The sequence below is a fragment of the Oncorhynchus mykiss genome, chromosome 24 (assembly GCF_057628025.1).
Source record: "Oncorhynchus mykiss isolate SJ-2025 chromosome 24, ASM5762802v1, whole genome shotgun sequence".
NCBI classification, from domain to species: Eukaryota; Metazoa; Chordata; class Actinopteri; order Salmoniformes; family Salmonidae; genus Oncorhynchus; species Oncorhynchus mykiss.
The window spans coordinates 7051903-7077643 of NC_143045.1; the positions used below are offsets into that span (position 1 = coordinate 7051903).

General features: G+C 41.5%; 1 protein-coding gene across 1 annotated transcript in view; it reads right to left on the reverse strand.

The window, feature by feature from the left end:
* Window positions 1-21950, reverse strand: part of LOC118944082 (uncharacterized protein C14orf132-like) — a 37013-nt gene extending 15063 nt beyond the window's left edge. Inside the window, exon 1 of the mRNA XM_090218156.1 lies at window positions 21793-21950. Coding sequence (XP_090074282.1) covers window positions 21793-21822 — 30 coding nt within the window. The 5' untranslated portion in view covers window positions 21823-21950. The remainder of the gene's footprint in view (window positions 1-21792) is intronic.
* Window positions 21951-25741: the final 3791 nt, after the last annotated feature.

Here is a 25741-nt window from a genome sequence, read left to right on the forward strand (position 1 = left end):
TAGGAGCAAGACATCCTGGTCCGCGATGGGGCTGGTTTTCTTTTTGTAATCCGTGATTGACTGTAGACCCTGCCACATACCTCTTGTGTCTGAGCCGTTGAATTGCGACTCTACTTTGTCTCTATACTGACGCTTAGCTTGGTCATTTTTACATTTAGGTAATTTAGCATCCAGAGCAATTTACATCCAGTGCATTCAACTAAAGTAGATAAACAACCACAGATCACAGTCATAGCAAATCAAACATTTTTGCTACCATTACTGAGAATATTTTTGAGGTTAAGGGGGAAAATTGCAAATGTATTTTGAAAATATATACTGTACTTGCAAAAGTATTTTGTATTTTATTTTGATACATTAGGTTTTAGGGTACATTGTAATTGTATTTTGTAAATCTTTTACTATTATTTAGTAAAATATTGTGTTTAAAAGAGGGAGAGAAGAAAAACAAGAAAATAAGGACTTGTATATGTAACCACCAGCCTGTTGCGCCTGCATTAACATGAATTATGGATGCCATCACAAAGAAGCTAAAATATTCAAAAGGTACCAATTATGTAATGACATTCTACGCTGGGAAACAATGGACCAACTCTCTCACATGAACAGCATCATCACAGCTCCTTCTACCCCTTGTACATTTATGACGGGTGTTAAAAATACATTGACAACCACAAAAACAAGCCCAATTTGTTACAGTACAGAGCCCTTTGACCGAAACCAGACAGTTTACAGTGTAAAAAGTGCTGTTATGTAGAATAAATTGAAGGGGCTATGGCTTGTCTCCCCTGCCCCTTCTGAGAAGCGAGGGGAAAAGGCTGCAGAGCAAGCAGATGTTTCTACCCTCTGTAACATCTGTCTGAGCGATAGGTAATCAGTTGCAGAACTTTACTGTTTGTCCCATTTTAGTAGTACGCCTCAAAACAAAGTGGTGGACACATTTTAAAGGTACGAGCATCAGCAAGAGAAAAGGCATCAGTCTACAATATAGTCTTGGGCATGTTTATTGTTAAAAAATGTGGAATATAAATATTGTGTGTTTCAAGCAGCTTCAGCTAGAAAGAGATGAGCCGTGGGGCGAATAGTGTGGCATTCTGTTGTCTAAACTGTCAATGTGACAAAAAGTATACACAAAACAAATAGGGAAAAGCACAGACCCAGTTTTCTACAGATAGATTACCCCAGATGACAAGTGTAAAGTACTATATGTAGTGATGAGTTTCCAACATTGACCTAAACAGATTTTGGGGGGGATTATAATTGTCCATCTAAATGTAATTGAGGGTGTCCTCATTTGCTTTGGCAATGTTAACATGCCAATAAAGCCCCTTGAATTGAATTGAAAGGATGTCTTCATGAAGTGACAGAGACAACAGTGGACTTTTCTACATCACACCAGTTTATCCACCCACTTAAAGTCCAATCTCACTGATTTGGCATGTCTCGGTGTGTAGCCTACTCTTGAGGTGAGCCATATTGTCCACAATTTGTTTTCAGAACATTCACTGGCAAAAACGTACAGGGGGAAAAAAATGGGCGTGTGTTATCTTTTAATTGAAGAGGCCCTGACCAGGGAACATGACAAGTGGCTGGATTTGGCCTGGAGCGAGGGGAGAAAGGACGGGGTACACAGACTTGTTTTACCCCACTTCTAAAAATGTCAACTGCACACACACACACACACACACACACACACACACACACACACACACACACACACACAGTCAGTGGTGTAATGTACTAAAGTGAAAATACTTTAAAGTACTACTTGCAGTTGAAATCGGAGGTTTACATACACCTGAAACAAATACATTTAAACTCAGTATTTCACAATTCATGACATTTAATCCTAGTAAAAATTCCCTGTCTTAGGTCAGTTAGGATCACCACTTTAGTTTAAGAATGTGAAATGTCAGAATAATAGTAGAGAGAATGATTTATTTCAACTTGTATTTCTTTCATTACATTCCCAGTGGGTCAGAAGTTTACATACACTCAATTAATATTTGGTAGCATTGCCTTTAAATAGTTTGGGTCAAACGTTTCAGGTAGCCTTCCACAAGTTTACCACAATAAATTGGGTGAATTTTGGCTCCTGACAGAGCTGGTGTAACTGAGTCAGGTTTTATAGGCCTCCTTGCTTGCACACGCTTTTTCAGTTCTGCCCACAAATTTTCTATAGGATTTAGGTCAGGGCTTTGTGATGGCCACTCCAATACCTTGACTTTGTTGTCCTTAAGCCATGTTGCCACAACTTTGGAAGTATGCTTGGGGGTCATTGTCCATTCGGAAGACCCATTTGTGATCAAGTTTTAACTTCCTGACTGATGTCTTGAGATGTTGCTTCAATATATCCACATAATTCTCTTTCCTCATGATGCCATCTATTTTGTGAAGTGCACCAGTCCCTCCTGCAGAAAAGCACCCACACAACATGATGCTGCTACCCCTGTGCATCACGGTTGGGATGGTGTTCTTCCGCTTGCAAGCCTCCCTCTTTTTCCTCCAAACAGAACAATGGTCATTATGGCCAAACAGTTCTATTTTTGTTTCATCAGACGAGAGGACATTTCTTCAAAAAGTACGATCTTTGTCCCCATGTGCAGTTGCAAACCGTAGTCTGGCTTTTTTATGGCGGTTTTGGAGCAGTGGCTTCTTCCTTGCTGAGCGGCCTAATGTGATTATGTCTATATAGGACTCGTTTTACTGTGGATATAGATGCTTTTGTACCGGTTTCCTCCAGCATCTTCACAAGGTCCTTTGCTGTCGTTCTAGGATTGATTTGCACTTTTCGCACCAAAGTACATTAATCTCTAGGAGACAGAAAGCATCTCCTTCCTGAGTGGTATGACGGCTGCGTGGTCCCATGGTGTTTATACATACGTACTATTGTTTATACAGACCACAGAACGTGGTACCTTCAAGCGTTTGCAAATTGCTCCCAAGGATGACCCAGACTTGTGGAGGTCTACAAGTTGTTTTTCTTAGGCCTTGGCTGATTTCTTTTGACTTTCCCATGATGTCAAGCAAAGAAGCACTAAGTTTGAAGGTAGGCCTTGAAATACATCCACATGTACACCTCCAATTGATTCAAATTATGTCAATTAGCCTATCAGAAGCTTCTAAAGCCATGACAGCATTTTCTGGAATTTTCCAAGCTGTTTAAATCACAGTCAACTTAGTGTATGTAAACTTCTGACCCACTGGAATTGTGATACAGCAAATTATAAGTGAAATAATCTGTCTGTAAACAATTGTTGTAAAAATGACTTGTGTCATGCACAAAGTAGACGTCCTAACCGACCTTCCAAAACTATAGTTTGTTAACAAGAAATTTGTGGTATTTTGTTGAGGTATCTGTACTTTACTATTTATATTTCGGACAACTTTTACTTCCCCACATTCCTAAAGAAAATAAATGTACTTTTCACTGCATACATTTTCCCCGACACTTAAAAGTACTCGTTACATTTTGAATGCTTAACAGGACAGGACAGTGGTCCAATTTACCACTTATCAAGTGAACATACTGCCTCTGATCTGGTGGACTCACTAAACACAAATGCTTTGTTTGTAAATTATGTCTGAGTGTTGGAGTGTGTCGCTGGCTATCCGTAAATAAATAAAGAACAAGAAAATTGTGCCGTCTGATTTGCTTAATATTAGCAATTTGAAATTATTTATACTTTTATGTTTACTTTTGATACCTACGTATATTTTTGCAATTACATTTTCTTTTAATACTTACTTAAGTATATTTTAAAACCAAATAGTTTTAAACTTCTTATTGGATTACCTTCACTTATATTTGAGTCATTTTCTATTAAGGTATCTTTACTTCCACTCAAGTATGACAACTGGGTACTTTTTCAACCATTGCACGCACGCACGCACACACACACACACACACACACACACACACACACACACACACACACACACACACACACACACACACACACACACACACACACACACACACACACACACACACACACACACACACACACACACACACACACACACACACACACACACACACACTTCCACTCACTTTGATCACTCTTGCCCTGAACATGGTCTATCCAGCTCAATTTGCTTACACCCTCCTCTGTTGAACTGATATACCAGCACTGTTAAGCTTTTCCACACATGCATGTTCATCATGCTTGAGAGAACGGCTGAGTTGAGAGCATCGCATGAAACTTATTTGTATACATTTCATTGGTGGGAGATGAGTTTCATCTAGTCATAATTGAACGGAACACTACAGTCCCTTGATTTCCAGGTCAGGAGACGTTGTGTGTTCAAAAGGAGGATGTGATGATGTCCAATTGTTGTTCCATGTGATGGTGGATAACCATGGTGATTATCCTGTACTAAAGTAGCTCTCCTCGATTATTGGTGTGTATGTAAACCTATGGTCAGTATTAAGCACTGGGATAGAATGTCCATTCTGAGGGCATCAGATTCCCCTAATGCACCCTCATCTTTTCAACGCCTGAATAGCTCTTAAATCCTCCATCTCTTCTCTCATCCCAGTGAGCAGCACAAAGCATTGTGTCCATTGCTCCGCCACTGTCAGATTATCTGGTGTGTGTGTGTGTGGACAGATGATTCCTTTTTTTTCGTGAGGGAATTAACCGTAGATTATTTTTTTTAACACAGGGGTTTGTCATCGCCTCAAAACAGGGCTCTGGGTTATATAAGTAACTTCATCTGCTCCTCTATGTTATCCCCTATTAATTGGACTGGTTTGCCATGCTATCGTCCCCGGTCACATGAGAGAGCGCATTTATTTTATTGCCATGCAAATCCAATGAGAACAAGCTTTGTCAATTTGCCCTGCCATTGTTTGTATGGGATCCATCCAACTGATACACCAGTGCCACAGGAAGTAAGATGCTACAGGGCTCTTTATTTCTCACTGGGTGGCTTAGGGAATGCACTGAGCACATCATCTGACTGTTTTCAATAAGACTACAGGGATCTAAGTCTCCTTTGGTTCCTCGAGTATAGGGATGGGCAACTGGTGGGCCGGGGCCATGCCCCCCTTTTGTAGACCGGCCAATCAATTCCCCCAACCAAAAAATAAAATAATATACAGTATACAGTACCAGTTAAAAGTTTGGACATAACCACTGAGTCAAGACTTTTCTTTATTTTTACTATTTTCTACATTGTAGAATAATAGTGAAGACATCAACACTATGAGATATCACAAATGGAATCATGTAGTAACCAAAACAGTGTTAAAGAAATCATAATATATTTTAGATTCTGGCCACACTTTGCCTTGATGACAGCTTTGCACACTCTTTGCATTCTCTCAATCAGCTTCATGTGGAATGCTTTTCCAACAGTCTTGAAGTAGTTCCACATTTGCTGAGCACTGCTTTTCCTTCACTCTGCGGTCCAACTCATCCCAAACCATCTCAGTTGGTTTGAGGTTCGGGTAATTGTGGAGGCCAGGTCATCTGATGCAGCACTCCGTCACTCTCCTTCTTGGTCATTGTCCTTTTGAAAAAAACAAATGATAGTCCCACTAAACGCAAACCAGATGGGATGGCGTATTGCTGCAGAATGCTGTGGTAGCCATGCTGGTTAAGTGTGCCTTGAATTCTAAATAAATCACAGACAGTGTCACCAGCAAAGCACCCCCACCACTCCTCCATGTTTTATGGTGGAAACTACACATGCAGAGATAATCCGTTCACCTACTCTGCGTCTCACAAAGAAATGGCGGTTGGAACAAAAATCTAAAATTTGGACTCATCAGACCAAAAGACATATTTCCACCTGTCTAATGTCATTGCTTGTGTTCTTATCGGTGTCCTTTAGTAGTGGTTTCTGTGCAGAAATTCGACCATGAAGGCCTGATTCACGCAGTCTCCTCTGAACAGTTGATGTTGAGATGTGTCTGTTACATGAACTCTGTGAAGCATTTATTGTGCTGCAATTTCTGAGGCTGGTGACTCTAATAAACTTATCTTCTGCAGCAGAGGTAAATCTGGGTCTTCCTTTCCTGTGGCGGTCCTCATGAGATCCACATTCATCATAGCGCTTGATGGTTTTTGCGACTGCACTTGAAGAAACTTTAACATTTTACAGGGTGACTGATCCTCATGTCTTAAAGTAATGATGGACTGTCATTACTCTTTGCTTATTTGAGCTGTTCTTGCCATAATATGGACTTGGTCTTTTGCCAAATATGGCTATCTTCTGTATACCAACCCTACCTTGTCACAACACAGCTGATTGGCTCAAATGCATTAAGAAGAAAGGAAATTGCACAAATTAACTTTTAACAAGGCACACCTGTTAATTGAAATGAATTCCAGGTGATTACCTCATGAAGCTGGTTGAGAGAATGCCAAGTGTGCAAAGCTGTCATCAATACTACTTTGGCTACTTTGAAGAATCTAAAATATATTTAGATTTGTTTAACACTTTTTGGGTTAATACATGATTCCATGTGTGTTATTTCATAGTTGTGATGTCGTCACTATTATTCTACAATGTAGAAAATAGTACAAATAAATAAAAACCCTTGAATGAGTAGGTGTGTCCAAACTTTTGAGAGGTATATGTGTCACACACAGAGTATATAAATGTTTTTATTGAAGCTAAGTCGGGGTCTCAACTTACTTAGAGTTAGAATAGTAGAACGCACAGGTTCAATATCGAAATTTGGTTGTGTATCAGCAGTTTCTCTTGTTGTCACTAACAGTCACTCCATTAGCTTATGTCAGCAAACATTTTTTAGATTGGAAAATTAGTCTAGCCAGCTATCTAATCTTGTAGTAATCATTGTTGAATTACCGACTGGGGGGGTACCCATATATATATTTTTTGTCAACCTCACCTCAGGAGACGGGGGCGAAAAGGTTTTGCCCACTTAGGACCCCCAAAAGGCTCTGACTGCATATGTGGGTATAGATGTGGGTACACAGAACCCGCGAGCCACTGCGACCTCTCGTGATCAGTTCAGATTTCTTGTGGCCCTTTCACCCCCAACAAAGTTGATCGTACCTGCTCCAGTGAGTCAGTGAATAATATACAACTGTCAGACATTCTTTTTTCGATTTAAGAAGTCATCTGACCATTTACTCCACTACAATTTCTCTGGAGTCATTAAACTCTCAGAAAAACATTTCCCCTGAGAGGTTGAATTTGATGGCTAGGGGTTTACCCTGAAATGTGATTAAAGCTACACAGTCAACGCACGCACCCTCTATGAGAGGGTAGTATTTATATATAAGTGGTGCACGTTTGAGGGTTGGTGTTAGGTAAAAGGCGTTTCTCATTTTCAGAGCACTTTGGTGGTAATGTTGATGTTCTTGCAAGAGCTTTTTGAGCAAGGCCTTTCTTTTTCCACATTGAAGTGTTATATGGCAGCCATCTCGACGTGTCATGCTGGGCTTGATGGCTCTACCCCAGGGACTCATCCGGTCCGGTGGTCCGGTTTCTGAAAGGTGTTCGTCGGCTCAGACCAGTGTCTAAGCCTATGGCACTGACCTTGGACTTGGCTTTGGTGCTGGACGCTCTGTGTGAGCCTCCGTTTGAACCATTGGAGTCTGTGGACCTAAAGGACATTCCTTCAAAACTGCCCTGCTCATGGCCTTGGTGTCGGCCAAGAACGTAGGGAATCTCCATACATCTCAACACTATCAGTACACCCTTCCTGTTTGGAGTTTGCGCCTGGCAACTTCAAAGTGATGTTACTTCCGAATCCAGCTTTGTTCCCAAGTTAATAGCCATGTCTTACCTGACTGTCAAGATGTTCCCTTTCCCACCCCTCAGTTTGCTTCCAGTGAACAACCCGCCTGTGTCAGGTGAGCGCTTTATGCGCGTATATGGATAGGAACAAGGATATCTACGTTTGTGCCCAGCTTTTTGTCTGTTTCGCTAATCCAGCTCGGGGTAGGGCACTTTCTCATTGGATTGTGGAGGCTATCTCCCTGTCACGTGACAGCAAAGGACAAGGGTCGCCTAGCAGTGTGCGTGCCCACTCCACTTGGGGTGTGGCGTCTTATTGGGCATTGTTCAGGGGCCTGACGATTGGTGATGTCTGTTTCGCAGCGAGTTGGGGATCCCCACATTCCTTTGTGAGATTTTAATCGCTTGAATGTAACTGCTCCCAGTGTGGCTCATAGTGTTCTTATGGCTGAGTCCGGGAGTGGGTGTTAGGCAGCTTCCAGGTTGCAGACTTATCTGGGTTACCACAGTTCCCTGTGGATTTGCGCCTTGGGCTGACTTGAGGTGCGGCACAGCGTAAAGTGCGCATTATCAGGGTTACCACAGTTTCCTGTGGGTTTGAGCCTCGGGCTGCCGTGGCAACGTGTGAGTACACAGTTTCTGGGTTACTGCAGGATTCCAGTGGGTTTGAGCCCCGGGCTGCCGTGCACTTCACCAAGTCAGGAGTTCTGTTATTTTGGACTTGCAGTTCCTTGTACGAGTTCTGACATTTCAGGCTCACAAGGTAAGTAATGTTTTTGGAACTGTGGGGTCTATTGGCAGCTTGTCAGTGTGTATAGCCATGAAGTAGCAGGTTATGGTTCCCTATATGGGGCTCTGACAGTTCAGGCTTCTTGGGTGAGTATTAGGGGAAATGTGTCTTCTGTAAAACCCTTATTGGAGCCGGTGGAACCTGTGTGTGCTTGGGCTGCTGTGTGCCTCCTAGTTTGGTAGCCTCTGAGCCATCATGGGGCGTGATTGTACAGTGCCTTGCGAAAGTATTCGGCCCCCTTGAACTTTGCAACCTTTTGCCACATTTCAGGCTTCAAACATAAAGATATAAAACTGTATTTTTTTGTGAAGAATCAACAACAAGTGGGACACAATCATGAAGTGGAACGACATTTATTGGATATTTCAAACTTTTTTAACAAATCAAAAACTGAAAAATTGGGCATGCAAAATTATTCAGCCCCCTTAAGTTAATACTTTGTAGCGCCACCTTTTGCTGCGATTACAGCTGTAAGTCGCATGGGGTATGTCTCTATCAGTTTTGCACATTGAGAGACTGACATTTTTTCCCATTCCTCCTTGCAAAACAGCTCAAGCTCAGTGAGGTTGGATGGAGAGCATTTGTGAACAGCAGTTTTCAGTTCTTTCCACAGATTCTCGATTGGATTCAGGTCTGGACTTTGACTTGGCCATTCTAACACCTGGATATGTTTATTTTTGAACCATTCCATTGTAGATTTTGCTTTATGTTTTGGATCATTGTCTTGTTGGAAGACAAATCTCTGTCCCAGTCTCAGGTCTTTTGCAGACTCCATCAGGTTTTCTTCCAGAATGGTCCTGTATTTGGCTCCATCCATCTTCCCATCAATTTTAACCATCTTCCCTGTCCCTGCTGAAGAAAAGCAGGCCCAAACCATGATGCTGCCACCACCATGTTTGACAAGGATATCTACGTTTGTGCCCAGCTTTTTGTCTGTTTCGCTAATCCAGCTCGGGGTAGGGCACTTTCTCATTGGATTGTGGAGGCTATCTCCCTGTCACGTGACAGCAAAGGACAAGGGTCGCCTAGCAGTGTGCGTGCCCACTCCACTTGGGGTGTGGCGTCTTATTGGGCATTGTTCAGGGGCCTGACGATTGGTGATGTCTGTTTCGCAGCGAGTTGGGGATCCCCACATTCCTTTGTGAGATTTTAATCGCTTGAATGTAACTGCTCCCAGTGTGGCTCATAGTGTTCTTATGGCTGAGTCCGGGAGTGGGTGTTAGGCAGCTTCCAGGTTGCAGACTTATCTGGGTTACCACAGTTCCCTGTGGATTTGCGCCTTGGGCTGACTTGAGGTGCGGCACAGCGTAAAGTGCGCATTATCAGGGTTACCACAGTTTCCTGTGGGTTTGAGCCTCGGGCTGCCGTGGCAACGTGTGAGTACACAGTTTCTGGGTTACTGCAGGATTCCAGTGGGTTTGAGCCCCGGGCTGCCGTGCACTTCACCAAGTCAGGAGTTCTGTTATTTTGGACTTGCAGTTCCTTGTACGAGTTCTGACATTTCAGGCTCACAAGGTAAGTAATGTTTTTGGAACTGTGGGGTCTATTGGCAGCTTGTCAGTGTGTATAGCCATGAAGTAGCAGGTTATGGTTCCCTATATGGGGCTCTGACAGTTCAGGCTTCTTGGGTGAGTATTAGGGGAAATGTGTCTTCTGTAAAACCCTTATTGGAGCCGGTGGAACCTGTGTGTGCTTGGGCTGCTGTGTGCCTCCTAGTTTGGTAGCCTCTGAGCCATCATGGGGCGTGATTGTACAGTGCCTTGCGAAAGTATTCGGCCCCCTTGAACTTTGCAACCTTTTGCCACATTTCAGGCTTCAAACATAAAGATATAAAACTGTATTTTTTTGTGAAGAATCAACAACAAGTGGGACACAATCATGAAGTGGAACGACATTTATTGGATATTTCAAACTTTTTTAACAAATCAAAAACTGAAAAATTGGGCATGCAAAATTATTCAGCCCCCTTAAGTTAATACTTTGTAGCGCCACCTTTTGCTGCGATTACAGCTGTAAGTCGCATGGGGTATGTCTCTATCAGTTTTGCACATTGAGAGACTGACATTTTTTCCCATTCCTCCTTGCAAAACAGCTCAAGCTCAGTGAGGTTGGATGGAGAGCATTTGTGAACAGCAGTTTTCAGTTCTTTCCACAGATTCTCGATTGGATTCAGGTCTGGACTTTGACTTGGCCATTCTAACACCTGGATATGTTTATTTTTGAACCATTCCATTGTAGATTTTGCTTTATGTTTTGGATCATTGTCTTGTTGGAAGACAAATCTCTGTCCCAGTCTCAGGTCTTTTGCAGACTCCATCAGGTTTTCTTCCAGAATGGTCCTGTATTTGGCTCCATCCATCTTCCCATCAATTTTAACCATCTTCCCTGTCCCTGCTGAAGAAAAGCAGGCCCAAACCATGATGCTGCCACCACCATGTTTGACAGTGGGGATGGTGTGTTCAGTGTGATGAGCTGTGTTGCTTTTACGCCAAACATAACGTTTTGCATTGTTGCCAAAAAGTTCAATTTTGGTTTCATCTGACCAGAGCACCTTCTTCCACATGTTTGGTGTGTCTCCCAGGTGGCTTGTGGCAAACTTTAAACGACACTTTTTATGGATATCTTTAAGAAATGGCTTTCTTCTTGCCACTCTTCCATAAAGGCCAGATTTGTGCAATATACGACTGATTGTTGTCCTATGGACAGAGTCTCCCACCTCAGCTGTAGATCTCTGCAGTTCATCCAGAGTGATCATGGGCCTCTTGGCTGCATCTCTGATCAGTCTTCTCCTTGTATGAGCTGAAAGTTTAGAGGGACGGCCAGGTCTTGGTAGATTTGCAGTGGTCTGATACTCCTTCCATTTCAATATTATCACTTGCACAGTGCTCCTTGGGATGTTTAAAGCTTGGGAAATCTTTTTGTATCCAAATCCGGCTTTAAACTTCTTCACAACAGTATCTCGGACCTGCCTGGTGTGTTCCTTGTTATTCATGATGCTCTCTGCGCTTTTAACGGACCTCTGAGACTATCATAGTGCAGGTGCATTTATACGGAGACTTGATTACACACAGGTGGATTGTATGTATCATCATTAGTCATTTAGGTCAACATTGGATCATTCAGAGATCCTCACTGAACTTCTGGAGAGAGTTTGCTGCACTGAAAGTAAAGGGGCTGAATAATTTTGCACGCCCAATTTTTCAGTTTTTGATTTGTTAAAAAAGTTTGAAATATCCAATAAATGTCGTTCCACTTCATGATTGTGTCCCACTTGTTGTTGATTCTTCACAAAAAAATACAGTTTTATATCTTTATGTTTGAAGCCTGAAATGTGGCAAAAGGTCGCAAAGTTCAAGGGGGCCGAATACTTTCGCAATGCACTGTACATATTACCTCAATTACCACGACTAATCGGTGCCCCCGCACATTGACTCTGTTGTTTTACTGCTGCTCTTTAACTACTTGTTACTTTTATTTCTAATTCTTATTCATATTTTTCAAACTGCATTGCTGGTTAGGGGCTTGTAATTAAGCATTTCACTGTAAGGTCTACAGCTATTGTATTCGGTGCATGTGACGAATAAAATTTGATTTGATTTATTGAAACTCTGAACAGAGTTAGAATAGTAGAATACACAGGTGTAATTTCATCTTGTTTCTGTTGTTATGTCAGTCACTGACAGCCACTCAATTAGCCTATGTCAGCAAAACCTTTTTTGATTGGTAAATTAGTCTAGCCAGCTATCTAAACTAGAGGTCGACCGATTAATCAGGGCCGATTTCAAGTTTTCATAACAATCGGTAATCGGACGCCGAATATGGCCTATTACATTGCAATCCGCGAGGACACTGCCTGGCAGGTTGCCCACCTGTTACGCGAGTGCAGCAAGGGGCCAAAGTAAGTTGCTAGCTAGCATTAAACTTATCTTTTAAAAACGATAAATATTTTTCACTAGTTAACTACACATGGTTGATGAAATTACTAGGTTAACTAGCTTGTCCTGTGTTGCATACAGTGGGGAGAACAAGTATTTGGTACACTGCAGATTTTGCAGGTTTTCCTACTTACAAAGCATGTAGAGGTCTATAATTTTTATTATAGGACCACTTCAACTGTGAGAGACGGAATCGAAAACAAAAATCCAGAAACTCACATTGTATGATTTTTAAGTAATTAATTTGCATTTTATTGCATGACATAAGTATTTGATCACCTACCAACAAGTACGAATTCTGGCTCTCACAGACCTGTTAGTTTTTCTTTAAGAAGCCCTCCTGTTCTCCACTCATTACCTGTATTAACTGCACCTGTTTGAACTCGTTACCTGTATAAAAGACACCTGTCCATACACTCAATCAAACAGACTCCAACCTCTCCACAATGGCCAAGACCAGAGAGGGTGTAAGGACATCAGGGATGAAATTGTAGACCTGCACAAGGCTGGGATGGGCTACAGCACAATAGGCAAGCAGCTTGGTGAGAAGGCAACAACTGTTGGTGCAATTATTAGAAAATGGAAGAAGTTCAAGAAGACGATCAATCACCCTCGGTCTGGGGCTCCATGCAAGATCTCACCTCGTGGGGCATCAATGATCATGAGGAAGGTGAGGGTTCAGCCCAGAACTACACGGCAGGACCTGGTCAATGACCTGAAGAGAGCTGGGACCACAGTCTCAAAGAAAACCATTAGTAACACACTACGCTGTCATGGATTAAAATACTGCAGAGCACACAAGGTCCCCCTGCTCAAGCCAGCGCATGTCCAGGCCCGTCTGAAGTTTGCCAATGACCATCTGGATGATCCAGAGGAGGAATGGGAGACGATCATGTGGTCTGATGAGACAAAAATAGAGCTTTTTGGTCTAAACTCCACTCGCCGTGTTTGGAGGAAGAAGAAGGATGAGTACAACCCCAAGAACACCATCCCAACCGTGAAGCATGGAGGTGGAAACATCATTCTTTGGGGATGCTTTTCTGCAAAGGGGACAGGGTGACTGCACCGTATTGAGTGGAGGATGGATGGGGCCATGTATCGCGAGATCTTGGCCAACAACCTCCTTCCCTCAGTAAGAGCATTGAAGATGGGTCGTGGCTGGGTCTTCCAGCATGACAACGACCCGAAACACACAGCCAGGGCAACTAAGGAGTGGCTCTGTAAGAAGCATCTCAAGGTCCTGGAGTGGCCTAGCCAGTCTCCAGACCTGAACCCAATAGAAAATCTTTGGAGGGAGCTGAAAGTCTGTATTGCCCAGCGACAGCCCCGAAACCTGAAGGATCTGGAGAAGGTCTGTATGGAGGAGTGGGCCAAAATCCCTGCTGCAGTGTGTGCAAACCTGGTCAAGAACTACAGGAAACGTATGATCTCTGTAATTGCAAACAAAGGTTTCTGTACCAAATATTACATAATATATTATATTATGCTTTTCTGATGTATCAAATACTTATGTCATGCAATAAAATGCTAATTAATTACTTAAAAATCATACAATGTGATTTTCTGGATTTTTCTGGATTCCGTCTCTCACAGTTGAAGTGTACCTATGATAAAAATTACAGACCTCTACATGCTTTGTAAGTAGGAAAACCTGCAAAATCGGCAGTGTATCAAATACTTGTTCTCCCCACTGTATAATCAATGTGGTGGCTGTTAATTTATCATCGAATCACAGTCTACTTCAACTTCGCCAAACAGGTGATGATTTCGGCACATTGCCGAAAAAAGCACAATCTTTGCACAAATGTACCTAACCATAAACATCAATGCCTTTCTTAAAATCAATACCCAGAAGTATATATTTTTAAACCTGCATATTTAATTAAAATAAATTCATGTTAGCAGGCAATATTAACTAGGGAAATTGTGTCACTTCTCATGCATTCAAGCAGAGTCAGGGTACATGCAACAGTTTGGGCCGCCTAGCTAGTTGTGAACTAAATTGCCAGAAATGTACATAATTATGATAACATTGAAGGTTGTACAATGTAACAGCGATATTTAGACTTAGGGTTGCCACCTGTTAGATGAGATACAGAACGGTTCCATATTTCACTAAAAGAAGAAACTTTTTTTTTCTCCAAATGATAGTTTCCGGATTTTACCATATTAATAACCAAAGGCTTGTATTTCTGTGTTTATTATATTATAATTAAGTCTATGATTTGATATTTGATAGAGCAGTCTGACTGAGCGGTGGTAGGCAGCAGCAGGCTCGTAAGCATTCATTCGAACTTTACTGTGTTTGCCGGCAACTCTTAGCAATGCTTGATGAACGGCGCTGTTTGACTTCAACCTTATCAACTCCTGAGATTAGGCTGGCAATACTAAAGTGCCTATTAGAACATCCAATAGTCAAAGGTATATGAAATACAAATGGTATAGAGAGAAATAGTTGGCGCATCATAATTCCTATAATAACTACAACCCAGAACTTCTTAACTAGGAATATTGAAGAACTGGGAATATTGAACCACCAGCTTTCATATGTTCTAAGGAAGGAACTGAAACGTTAGCGTTTTTACATGGCACATATTGCACTTTTACTTTCTTCTCCAACCCTGTGTTTTTGCATTATTTAAATCAAATTGAGCATGTTTCATTATTTATTTAAGACTAAATAGATTTTATTTATGTATTATATTAAGTAAAACATTGTGTTCATTGTTCATTCAATATTGTTGAAATTGTCATTATTACAAATATATATATATATATATATATATATATATATATATATATATATATATATATATATATATATATATATATATATAAATAAATAAATAGGCCAATTAATCGGTATCGGCTTTTTTTGGTCCTCCAATAATCGGTATCGGCGTTGAAAAATCCTAAATCGGGCGACCTCTAATCTACAGTGCCTTGCGAAAGTATTCGGCCCCCTTGAACTTTACGACCTTTTGCCACATTTCAGGCTTCAAACATAAAGATATAAAACTGTATTTTTTTGTGAAGAATCAACAACAAGTGGGACACAATCATGAAGTGGAACGACATTTATTGGATATTTCAAACATTTTTAACAAATCAAAAACTGAAAAATTGGGCGTGCAAAATTATTCAGCCCCTTTACTTTCAGTGCAGCAAACTCTCTCCAGAAGTTTAGTGAGGATCTCTGAATGATCCAATGTTGACCTAAATGACTAATGATGATAAATACAATCCACCTGTGTGTAATCAAGTCTCCGTATAAATGCACCTGCACTGTGATAGTCTCAGAGGTCCGTTAAAAGCGCAGAGAGCATCATGAAGAACAAGGAACACACCAGGCAGGTCCGAGATACTGTTGTGAAGAAGTTTAAAGCCGGATTTGGATACAAAAATATTTCCCAAGATTTAAACATCCCAATGAGCACTGTGCAAGCGATAATATTGAAATGGAAGGAGTATCAGACCACTGCAAATCTACCAAGACCTGGCCGTCCCTCTAAACTTTCAGCTCATACAAGGAGAAGACTGATCAGAGATGCAGCCAAGAGTCCCATGATCACTCTGGATGAACTGCAGAGATCTACAGCTGAGGTGGGAGACTCTGTCCATAGGACAACAATCAGTCGTATATTGCACGAATCTGGCCTTTATGGAAGAGTGGCAAGAAGAAAGCCATTTCTTAAAGATATCCATAAAAAGTGTAGTTTAAAGTTTGCCACAAGCCACCTGGGAGACACACCAAACATGTGGAAGAAGGTGCTCTGGTCAGATGAAACCAAAATTGAACTTTTTGGCAACAATGCAAAACGTTATGTTTGGCGTAAAAGCAACACAGCTCATTACACTGAACACACCATCCCCACTGTCAAACATGGTGGTGGCAGCATCATGGTTTGGGCCTGCTTTTCTTCAGCAGGGACAGGGAAGATGGTTAAAATTGATGGGAAGATAGATGGAGCCAAATACAGGACCATTCTGGAAGAAAACCTGATGGAGTCTGCAAAAGACCTGAGACTGGGACGGAGATTTGTCTTCCAACAAGACAATGATCCAAAACATAAAGCAAAATCTACAATGGAATGGTTCAAAAATAAACATATCCAGGTGTTAGAATGGCCAAGTCAAAGTCCAGACCTGAATCCAATCGAGAATCTGTGGAAAGAACTGAAAACGGCTGCTCACAAATGCTCTCCATCCAACCTCACTGAGCTCGAGCTGTTTTGCAAGGAGGAATGGGAAAAAATGTCAGTCTCTCGATGTGCAAAACTGATAGAGACATACCCCAAGCGACTTACAGCTGTAATCGCAGCAAAAGGTGGCGCTACAAAGTATTAACTTAAGGAGGCTGAATAATTTTGCACGCCCAATTTTTCAGTTTTTGATTTGTTAAAAAAGTTTGAAATATCCAATAAATGTCGTTCCACTTCATGATTGTGTCCCACTTGTTGTTGATTCTTCACAAAAAAATACAGTTTTATATCTTTACGTTTGAAGCCTGAAATGTGGCAAAAGGTCGCAAAGTTCAAGGGGGCCGAATACTTTCGCAAGGCACTGTAAATTTGTAGCAATCATGGTCGAATTACCGACTGGGGGGGGACACTTTTTTTTTGTCACTCTTGGAGGTTAGGGCCCCCAAAAGGGTAGGGCTGGCTCCGACAGTATGTGTGGGTATGGATGTGGGTACGCAGAATCAGCAAGCCACTACAGCCCTTCATGACGAGTTCAGATTTTTTGTGGCCCCCCACTCCTATCAACGTCACCCAACCCTTCTCCAGTGAGTCAGTGGATAATACACAACTTTCAGACATTCTTTTTCGATTTAAGAAGTTATCTCACCATTTTATCCACTACAAATTATCTGGAGACGTTAAACTCTCAGATAAAACAGTTCCCAAAAGGTAGAATATAACAATTGAATTGGCTGATTTGTTAGATTGCCGTAAGCGGTTTACTTTTCATTATTATTCAAATTGGAAATGGCCTTGGTTCAGCTCCCAGAAAACAAAGACATTAACCAAATCGAGTTGAAAGTAGCAAAGCTCTCTTTTACTAAAGTTATTATAGGAACATCTGAGTCATTTTGCATGAGATTAGCTTGCGGAAGCATTTAAAGTGCAACCAATTACATTTTCTATGGAGACTCGGATGTGTCGTTGTCAAACTGGACCATAAAGAATAAATTATTATTATTTAAAGTAGGATATTACCACAAGTGAACATTTCCACTGTTAATGTGGACACTAAACATTTCTATGATCTTGTAACCCACCCCCTGATGCATTTGTATTAGCTGTTATGACTAACTCAAGAGTTACATGGCCATTAGGATAACAGTAGTTCAGCCACTATGTATCCCAATCCTTCTCAGCTGCAATGTGACTCATTTTGTTCCATTATTAATGCTTCATCACCCTCTCCACCCCCAGTCCCCCACCCTCTCAATTATGCCCCCCATCCAAAAGTCCATGGAGCATAGAGGAATGACAGTCTGGACAGAGGATGTATATGGTAAAAAAAAAAAAAACGTACAAAAACAGGGATGTCTGGTCCAATGCTTGTAAGCCACAATAATTGACTCTCCATCTGCTGCGATGGCCAGAGGACTGAGAACTAAGGACAGACGAAGCTGACCAGAAGTTCACATAAACCCGAGAGATAACGGCACACTGAAACATACACATCCTCGCTGTTGCCTTCTTATTTACTCAACCTCATTCGCATACGCTCTGCACTCTCATGCACTTATTTGGTCACATGCATGTACATGCACGCAAATGCAAGCATCTGTGCACGCAAGCCAATTCTGAAGGGGATTGTTGGCCTGTGACAGTAAATCTCTTGAAAGAGGATGACCTAGTGCAGCGACTCCACTGCACTTGACAGTCTCTGTCAGCTACCATCATCCTCCACCTTTATCTACTGTGTGTCTTGTTGTGCCACAGACATTATGGTGAAACTCTTTGGCTCAACTTTATTCCTTCCTTCCATCACACTTTGGCATGATCTGTCAATACAAGCACAATTTGTCAATACAAAAACAATGCCAATGCGCACACGTGGAGAAAAACGCATAGCACTCGGTGGCTTTTACTGTCAAACATTGTGTGTTTCTACAGTATAACTATACCAGCTTGGCAATGGAGCAGATGCTCAGTACATGCAAGCCTGTGCCCTACTTCAGGCATCTCATTGACATTCTGCCACTTGATTTAAAAAAAAGTTAATTAAACTATTACCAGCTGCTTATGCCCTTCCATCAAGTTTACTCAGCTGTAAAATAATCAAAATAATGGAGGAGATTGTTTGAGCTAATATGCCTTAACTTTTGAAAATTCTAAACTTTTACAAAACGTTTATCAAAGCAAGAAATTGTTTTGAAATAAGAAGCAAAGTTCTTTAAGCATATGTTCTATTTTTAGCCTCCTCCATTTCCACTAACTATAGTTAACTGTAAGGATGTTTTTCCTAATAATAGACCTGTACACAAAGACTTGTGTGAGGGCCAAATTGCAGGGGAGGAACTTCTTGATGCAATTGAAGCCTTTAGGCCAGGGGGAAATCCAGGGCTGGATGGCATACCAGCGGAGGTATATGAACCCTTTTTTTAAACTACTCAAAGATCCATTATTAGCATGATTTAACCACCGCTATAAAAATGCTAAACTATCAGGTACTCAGCAAGAAGGTTTGATTTCACTATTACTGAAACAGGACAGAGATGGTAAGTATAAAGATCCAGTCCAAAAAAAAAAACTGGAGGCCACTTCAGTGTTGTAATGCAAACATCCTTGCAAAATGCACAGCACATACAATAAAAAAATGTGTTGTCGGATATTATTCATCCTGATCAGACAGCTTTTTTTTACATGGAAGATACATTGACGATAATATAAGACAAGTCCTTGAAACAATAGATCACTCTAGGAAACCAGGTCTGGTATTCATAGCATATTCTGAAGTACAACTAGAATCAAATTTTGGAGAATCTCTTATACAATGGGTTAAAGTTACAGTGCATTTGGAAAGTATTCAGACCCCTTAACCTTTTCCACATTTTGTTACGTTGCAGCCTTATTCTGAAACGGAATACATAACCCCTCCTCCCCCACAAATCTACAAATAACAGCACATAATGACAGAGGGAAAACAGATTTTTAGACATTTTTGCAAATGTATTAAAAGTAAAAAACAGAGAAAACCAATTTACATACAGTACAAACAAAAGTTTGGACACACCAACCATTCAATGGTTTTTCTTTATTTTTACTATTTTCTACATTGTAGAATAATAGTGAATACATCAAAACTATGGAGTGCTGCATCAGATGACCTGGTCTCAACAATCACCCGACCTCAACCCAAATTAGATGGTTTGGAATGAGTTGGAGCGCAGAGAGAAGTAAAAGCAGCCAACAAGTGCTCAGCATGTGTGGGAACTCCTTCAAGACTGTTGGAAAAGCATTCCAAGTGAAGCTGGTTGAGAGAATGCCAAGAGTGTGCAAAGCTGTCATCAAGGCAAAGGGTGGCTACTTTGAAGAATCTCAAATATAAAATATATTGTGATTTGTTTAACATTTTTTGGGAGTTAAACCAAGGTGTATCCTGTTTCCATTGATCATCCTTGAGATGTTTCTACAACTGGATTGGAGTCCACCTGTAGTAAATTCAATTAATTGGGCATGATTTGGAAAGGCAAACACCTGTTGTCTATATTAGGTCCCACAGTTGACAGTGCATGTCAGAGCAAAAACCAAGACATGATGTTGAAGTAATTGTCCGAAGAGCTCCGAGACAGGATTGTGTGGAGGAACAGATCTGGGGAAGGGTACCAAAAATATTTGGCAGCATTGAATGTCCCCAAGAGCACAGTGGCCTCCATCATTCTTGAATGGAAAAAGCTTGGAACCACCAAGACTCTTCCTTGAGCTGTCCACCAAGCCAAACTGAGCAATCGGGGGAGAAAGGCTTTGGTCAGGGAGGTGACCAAGAACTCAATGGTCACTCTGACAGAGCTCCAGAGTTTCTCTGTGGAGATGGAAGAACCTTCCACAAGGACACCATCTCTGCAGCACTCCACCAATCAGGCCTTTATGGTTGAGTTGCCAGACAAAAGCCACTCCTAAGTAAAAGGAACCTTGACAGCCCACTTGGAGATTGCCAAAAGGTATCTGGTCTGATGAAACCAGGATTGGACATTTTGGCCTGAATGCCAAGCGTCACGTTAGGTGGAAGCCTGGCACCGTCTATGCGGTGAAGCATGGTGGTGGCAGCATCATGCTGTGAGGATGTTTTTCAGTTGCAAGGACTGGGAGACTAGTCAGGATCAAGGGAAAGATGAACGGAGCAAAGTACAGAGAGATCCTTGATGAAAACCTGCTCCAGAGCGCTCAGGACCTCAGACTGGGGAGAGGTTTCACTTTCCAAAAGGACAGTGACCCTAAGCACACAACCAAGACAACGCAGGAGTGGCTTTGGGACAAGTCTCTGAATGTCACTGAGTGGCCCAGCCAGAGCCCGGACTTGAACCCGATCAAACATCTCTGGAGAGGCCTGAAAATAGCTGTGCAGCGACGCTCCCCATCCAACCTGACAGAGCTTGAGATGATCTGCAGAGAAGAATGGGAAGACACATGTTGTGTTTATGTTTGTTCTGTGTACATAACCTTTCAAAAAACGATGAAGTGGGTAATGTAAATTGTTGCAATAACCAGCAGGAGTCCAGGAAACCTCTCAACTTCAAAAGGAATAATGCAATAGCACTGGGTACCTACACACATGGATGTCAGTGAAAGGTAAACGCAGTGACAAATCTGCATGATCATTAGGCTATAATTTCCATCTCATTATAAATGTATGACAATGATTATGCTTATTATTAGTCTGTTATTAGTAGTGGTGGAGGTTGAGGGAGGCTAGTAAAAGTACTAAGTTGCCAGGTTTATACTCTTTAAAAAATATATATATATATATTCTAGATGGAACAATTTGCCCGAGGTGATCATTTTCCTGCAGTCATTCATTTAACAACAGCAAGAAATTACCTAATCCCTTTCTGCCCCTGATAGCCTACCCAACACAACAGCGCGCATCATGTCGGTCACCTGTCTGCATCCAAATGCCATTCACCTGTGCTGAAGTAAGTAAGACACTGCAGGTTACTGTTGCGCCACACGTGCTATGACGTAGGCTACCTTGAAAAACAGTAGCATACTTTGAAAAACAGTAGTCTGTCCGTTATCTCATAATAAGTGTTCACTACATTACTTGATTAGCGTAATTGTAGCCTTAACAACGTGATGTCGTTACATATTACAATTAGAGCAGAGGGTTTCTTACCTGCGCTGACATCAAGGATAACTCCATCATTGGGTTAATGGGGTTCAGAAATCGGCAGGCTGTTAGAAAATTCAATACACTAACAGTGTGTAAAATGTAAGATTGAGTAAAAGGAAAGCTTCGTCTTCAGCGAAGTCTCATCCGTCGAGCACACTACTACGCTTCGCTGGAACAGCACGATCTTGATTCGTCTAAACGCACTTAATGGAAGAGCCCACCCAGTGGATTCGTGCTGCAGGCGTGCAAGGCAACTTTGCAGAATTATTGATGCAAGTTTGCCTTTGACAGTTAAACTCTTTGACACTTCTACCCACTACATCCCCTTCCTCTTTTCCTTCATATGTTTTGAGGGGAGGACATTCTATTGGAGATGGATACTTGAATTATGTATTTATGTTTGAGTTCATTGACACAAGATAGGCAAGCTCTGTTATTCTTCCTTGAAAACAGGATTGGACTGGCCATAGGCATTTCGTGCAAATGCCAGATGGGCTGCTCCATTTTTAGCCTAATAAGCCTGTCTTAACATGTTTGTTTTTTTGTTGCACAAAATAATCATTATCTGGCTAATAATCAGGGCCTCAAGGAACAAAATGGGCCAGTGTGGGGGTCTCAAGGGGGGTAAAAATTGGCCCGTTTGTCAGAAATGCAAGAGATTGTTATTGCTCCCAGTCCGCCGCTGATTCTAACTCAGACAGAAAACATGTTGATGGCAGTGGTGTAAAGTACTAAAGTATAAATACTTTAAAGTACTACTTAAGTAGTTTTCTTGGCTATCTGTACTTTACTTTTTATATTTTTGACAACTTTTACTTCACTACATTCCTAAAGAAAATAATTTACTTTTTACACCATACCTTATCCCTGACACCCAAAAGTACATGTTACATGAAAAGTTTTAGAACGCCTACTCATTCAAAGGATTCTCTTTATTTTTTACAAATTTTTACATCGTGGAATAATAGTGAAAACATCAAAACTAACACATATGGAATCATGTAATAACCAAAAAAAGTGTTAAACATATCAAAATATATTTTATAGTTGAGATTATTCAAAGAAGCTACGCTTTGCCTTGATGACAGCTTTGTACACTATTTGCATTCTCTCAACCAGCTTCATGAGGTAGTCACCTGGAATGCATTTCAATTAACAGGTGTGACTTGGTAAAAGTTAATTTGTGGAATTTATTTCCTTCTCAATGCATTTGAGCCAATCAGTTGTGTTGTGACAAGGTAGGGGTATACCTAATATAGCCCTATTTGGTAAAGGACAAAGTCAATATTATGGCAATATTATGAACAGCTCAAATAAGCAAAGAAAAATAACAGTCCATCATTACTTTAAGACATGAAGGTCAGTCAATACGGAAAATGTCAAGAACTTTGAAAGATTCTTCAAGTGTAGTCCCAAAAACCATCAAGCGCTATGATGAAACTGGGTCTCATGAGGACCGCCACAAGAATGGAAGACCCAGAGTTACCTCTGCTGCAGGATAAGTTCATTAGAGTTACCAGCCTCAGAAATTGCAGCCCAATTAAATGCTTCACAGAGTTCAAGTAACAGACACATCAACATCAACTGTTCAGAAGAGACTGCGTGAATCAGGCCTTCATGGTCAAATTGCTGCTGCAAAAAAACACTACTAAAGGACACACTTAAGAAGCTTGGGCCAAGAAACACGAGAAATGAACATTGGACTGGTGGAAATCTGTCCTTTGGTCTGATGAGTACAAATTTTAGATTTTTGGTTTCAACGTGATGATCTCCGCATGTGTGGTTCGCACTGTGAAGCATGGAGGAGGAGGTGTGATGGTGTGGAAGGCTTTGCTGGTGACACTGTCTGTGTTTTATTTAGAATTCAAGGCACACTTAACCAGCATGGCTACTACAGCATTCTGCATCGATACGCCATTACATCTGGTTTGCGCTCAGTGGGACTATCATTTGTTTTTCAACAAGACAATGACCCAATACACACCTCCAGGCTGTGTAAGGGCGATTTTACCAAGAAGGAGAGTGATGGAGGGCTGCATCAGATGACCGGTCCTCCACAATCACCGACCTCAACCCAGTTGAGATGGTTTGGGATGAGTTGGACGGCGGAGTGAAGGAAAAGCAGCTAACAAGTGCTCAGCATATGTGGGAACTCCTTCAAGACTGTTAGAAAAGCATTAATGAAGCTGTTGGAGAAAATGGCAAGAGTGTGGAAAGCAAGGGAAAGGGTGTGTCACGTTGTATAATGATAGGAGATAGGCGCAGGAATACGAAATAGGTGTTATTTCTCTACCCAAAATAGTGTACATCATGAACATGACATGGATGAAGCCCAAAACAAACACATGTATATATATAACACAGGGCTGTAACCCAAACAAAGAGTGAGGTGTAAACCTCTAATAAAAAGACGGAACGAGACCCGTAATAACAAGTTCACACTAACATGGTAACATGCAAGCCGATACAACAGAGCACAAGACGAACAGACATGAAACAATAATCAACATGGACAATGGGGAACAACGGGCACATATACACACACTAATCAGGGGGAATGGGAACCAGGTGTGTGTAATGAGACAAGACAGTCTGGGGTTGGTGGTAATGATCCAGTTCAGTGACTCCTAGAAGGCCGGTGAGGTAGACCTCCGGAGCTGGTAAACGGAATGAGCAGCAGTATCGGGTATTCCGTGACAGGGTGGCTACTTGGAAGAAGTAGTACTTGGAAGATTTTTTGGGGTTACTACATGATTCCATATGTGTTATTTCATAGTTTTGATGTCTTCAATATTCAACAAAGTAGAAAAAAAACTTGAATGAGTAGGTAGGTGTGTCCAAACTTTTGTTGGTACTGTGTGTATATACAGTTGAAGTCGGAAGTTTACATACACTTAGGTTGGAGTCATTAAAACTCGTTTTTCAACCACTCCACAAATTTCTTGATAACAAACTATAGTTTTGGAAGGTCGGTTAGGACTTCTACTTTGTGCATGACACAAGTAATTTTTCCAACAATTGTTTACAAACAGATTATTTCACTTAGAATTCACTGAATCACAATTCCAATGGGTCAGAAGTTTACACACACCAAGTTGACTATGCCTTTAAACAGCATGGAAAATTCCAGAAAATTATATCATGGCTTTAGAAGCTTCTGATATGCTAATGGACATCATTTGCGTCAATTGGAGGTTTACCTATGGATATTTTTCAAGGTCTACCTTCAAACGCAGTGCCTCTTTGCTTGACATCATGGGAAAATCAAAAGAAATCAGCCAAGTCCTCAGAAAAAAAATTGTAGACCTCCACAATTCTGGTTCATCCTTGGGAGCAATTTCCAAACGCCTGAAGGTACCATGTTCATCTGTACAAACAATAGTACGCAAGTATAAACACCATGGGACCACGCAGCAGTCATACCACTCAGGAAGGAGACGCGTTCTGTCTCCTAGAGATGAACGTTGTCACGCCCTGACCTTAGAGAGCCGTTTTATTTCTCTATTTGGTTAGGTCAGGGTGGGCATTCTATATTTTCTATGTTTTGGCCAGGTATGGTTCTCAATCAGAGACAGCTGTCTATCGTTGTCTCTGATTGGGAATCATACTTAGGCAGCCTGTTTTGCCACCTTAGTTGTGGGTAGTTGACGTTGTTAGTGGCCTGTATAGCCCTAGTAAGCTTCACGTTTGTTTTGTTGTGTCTTGTTTTTGTTGGCGACATTCCAAATAAAAAGAAATGCACGCTCAACACCCTGTCCCTTGGTCCGGTCATTTCCACCCTGACAAAGATCGTGACAGATCTACCCACCACAAACGGACCAAGCAGCGTGGCAAGGAGGACTGGACATGGGAGGACATCCTGAATGGGAAAGGATCCTGGACGTGGGAGGAGATCCTGGCGGGAAAGGATCGCCTGCTGTGGGAGCAGGTGGAAGCAGCGAGGAAGGCGGAG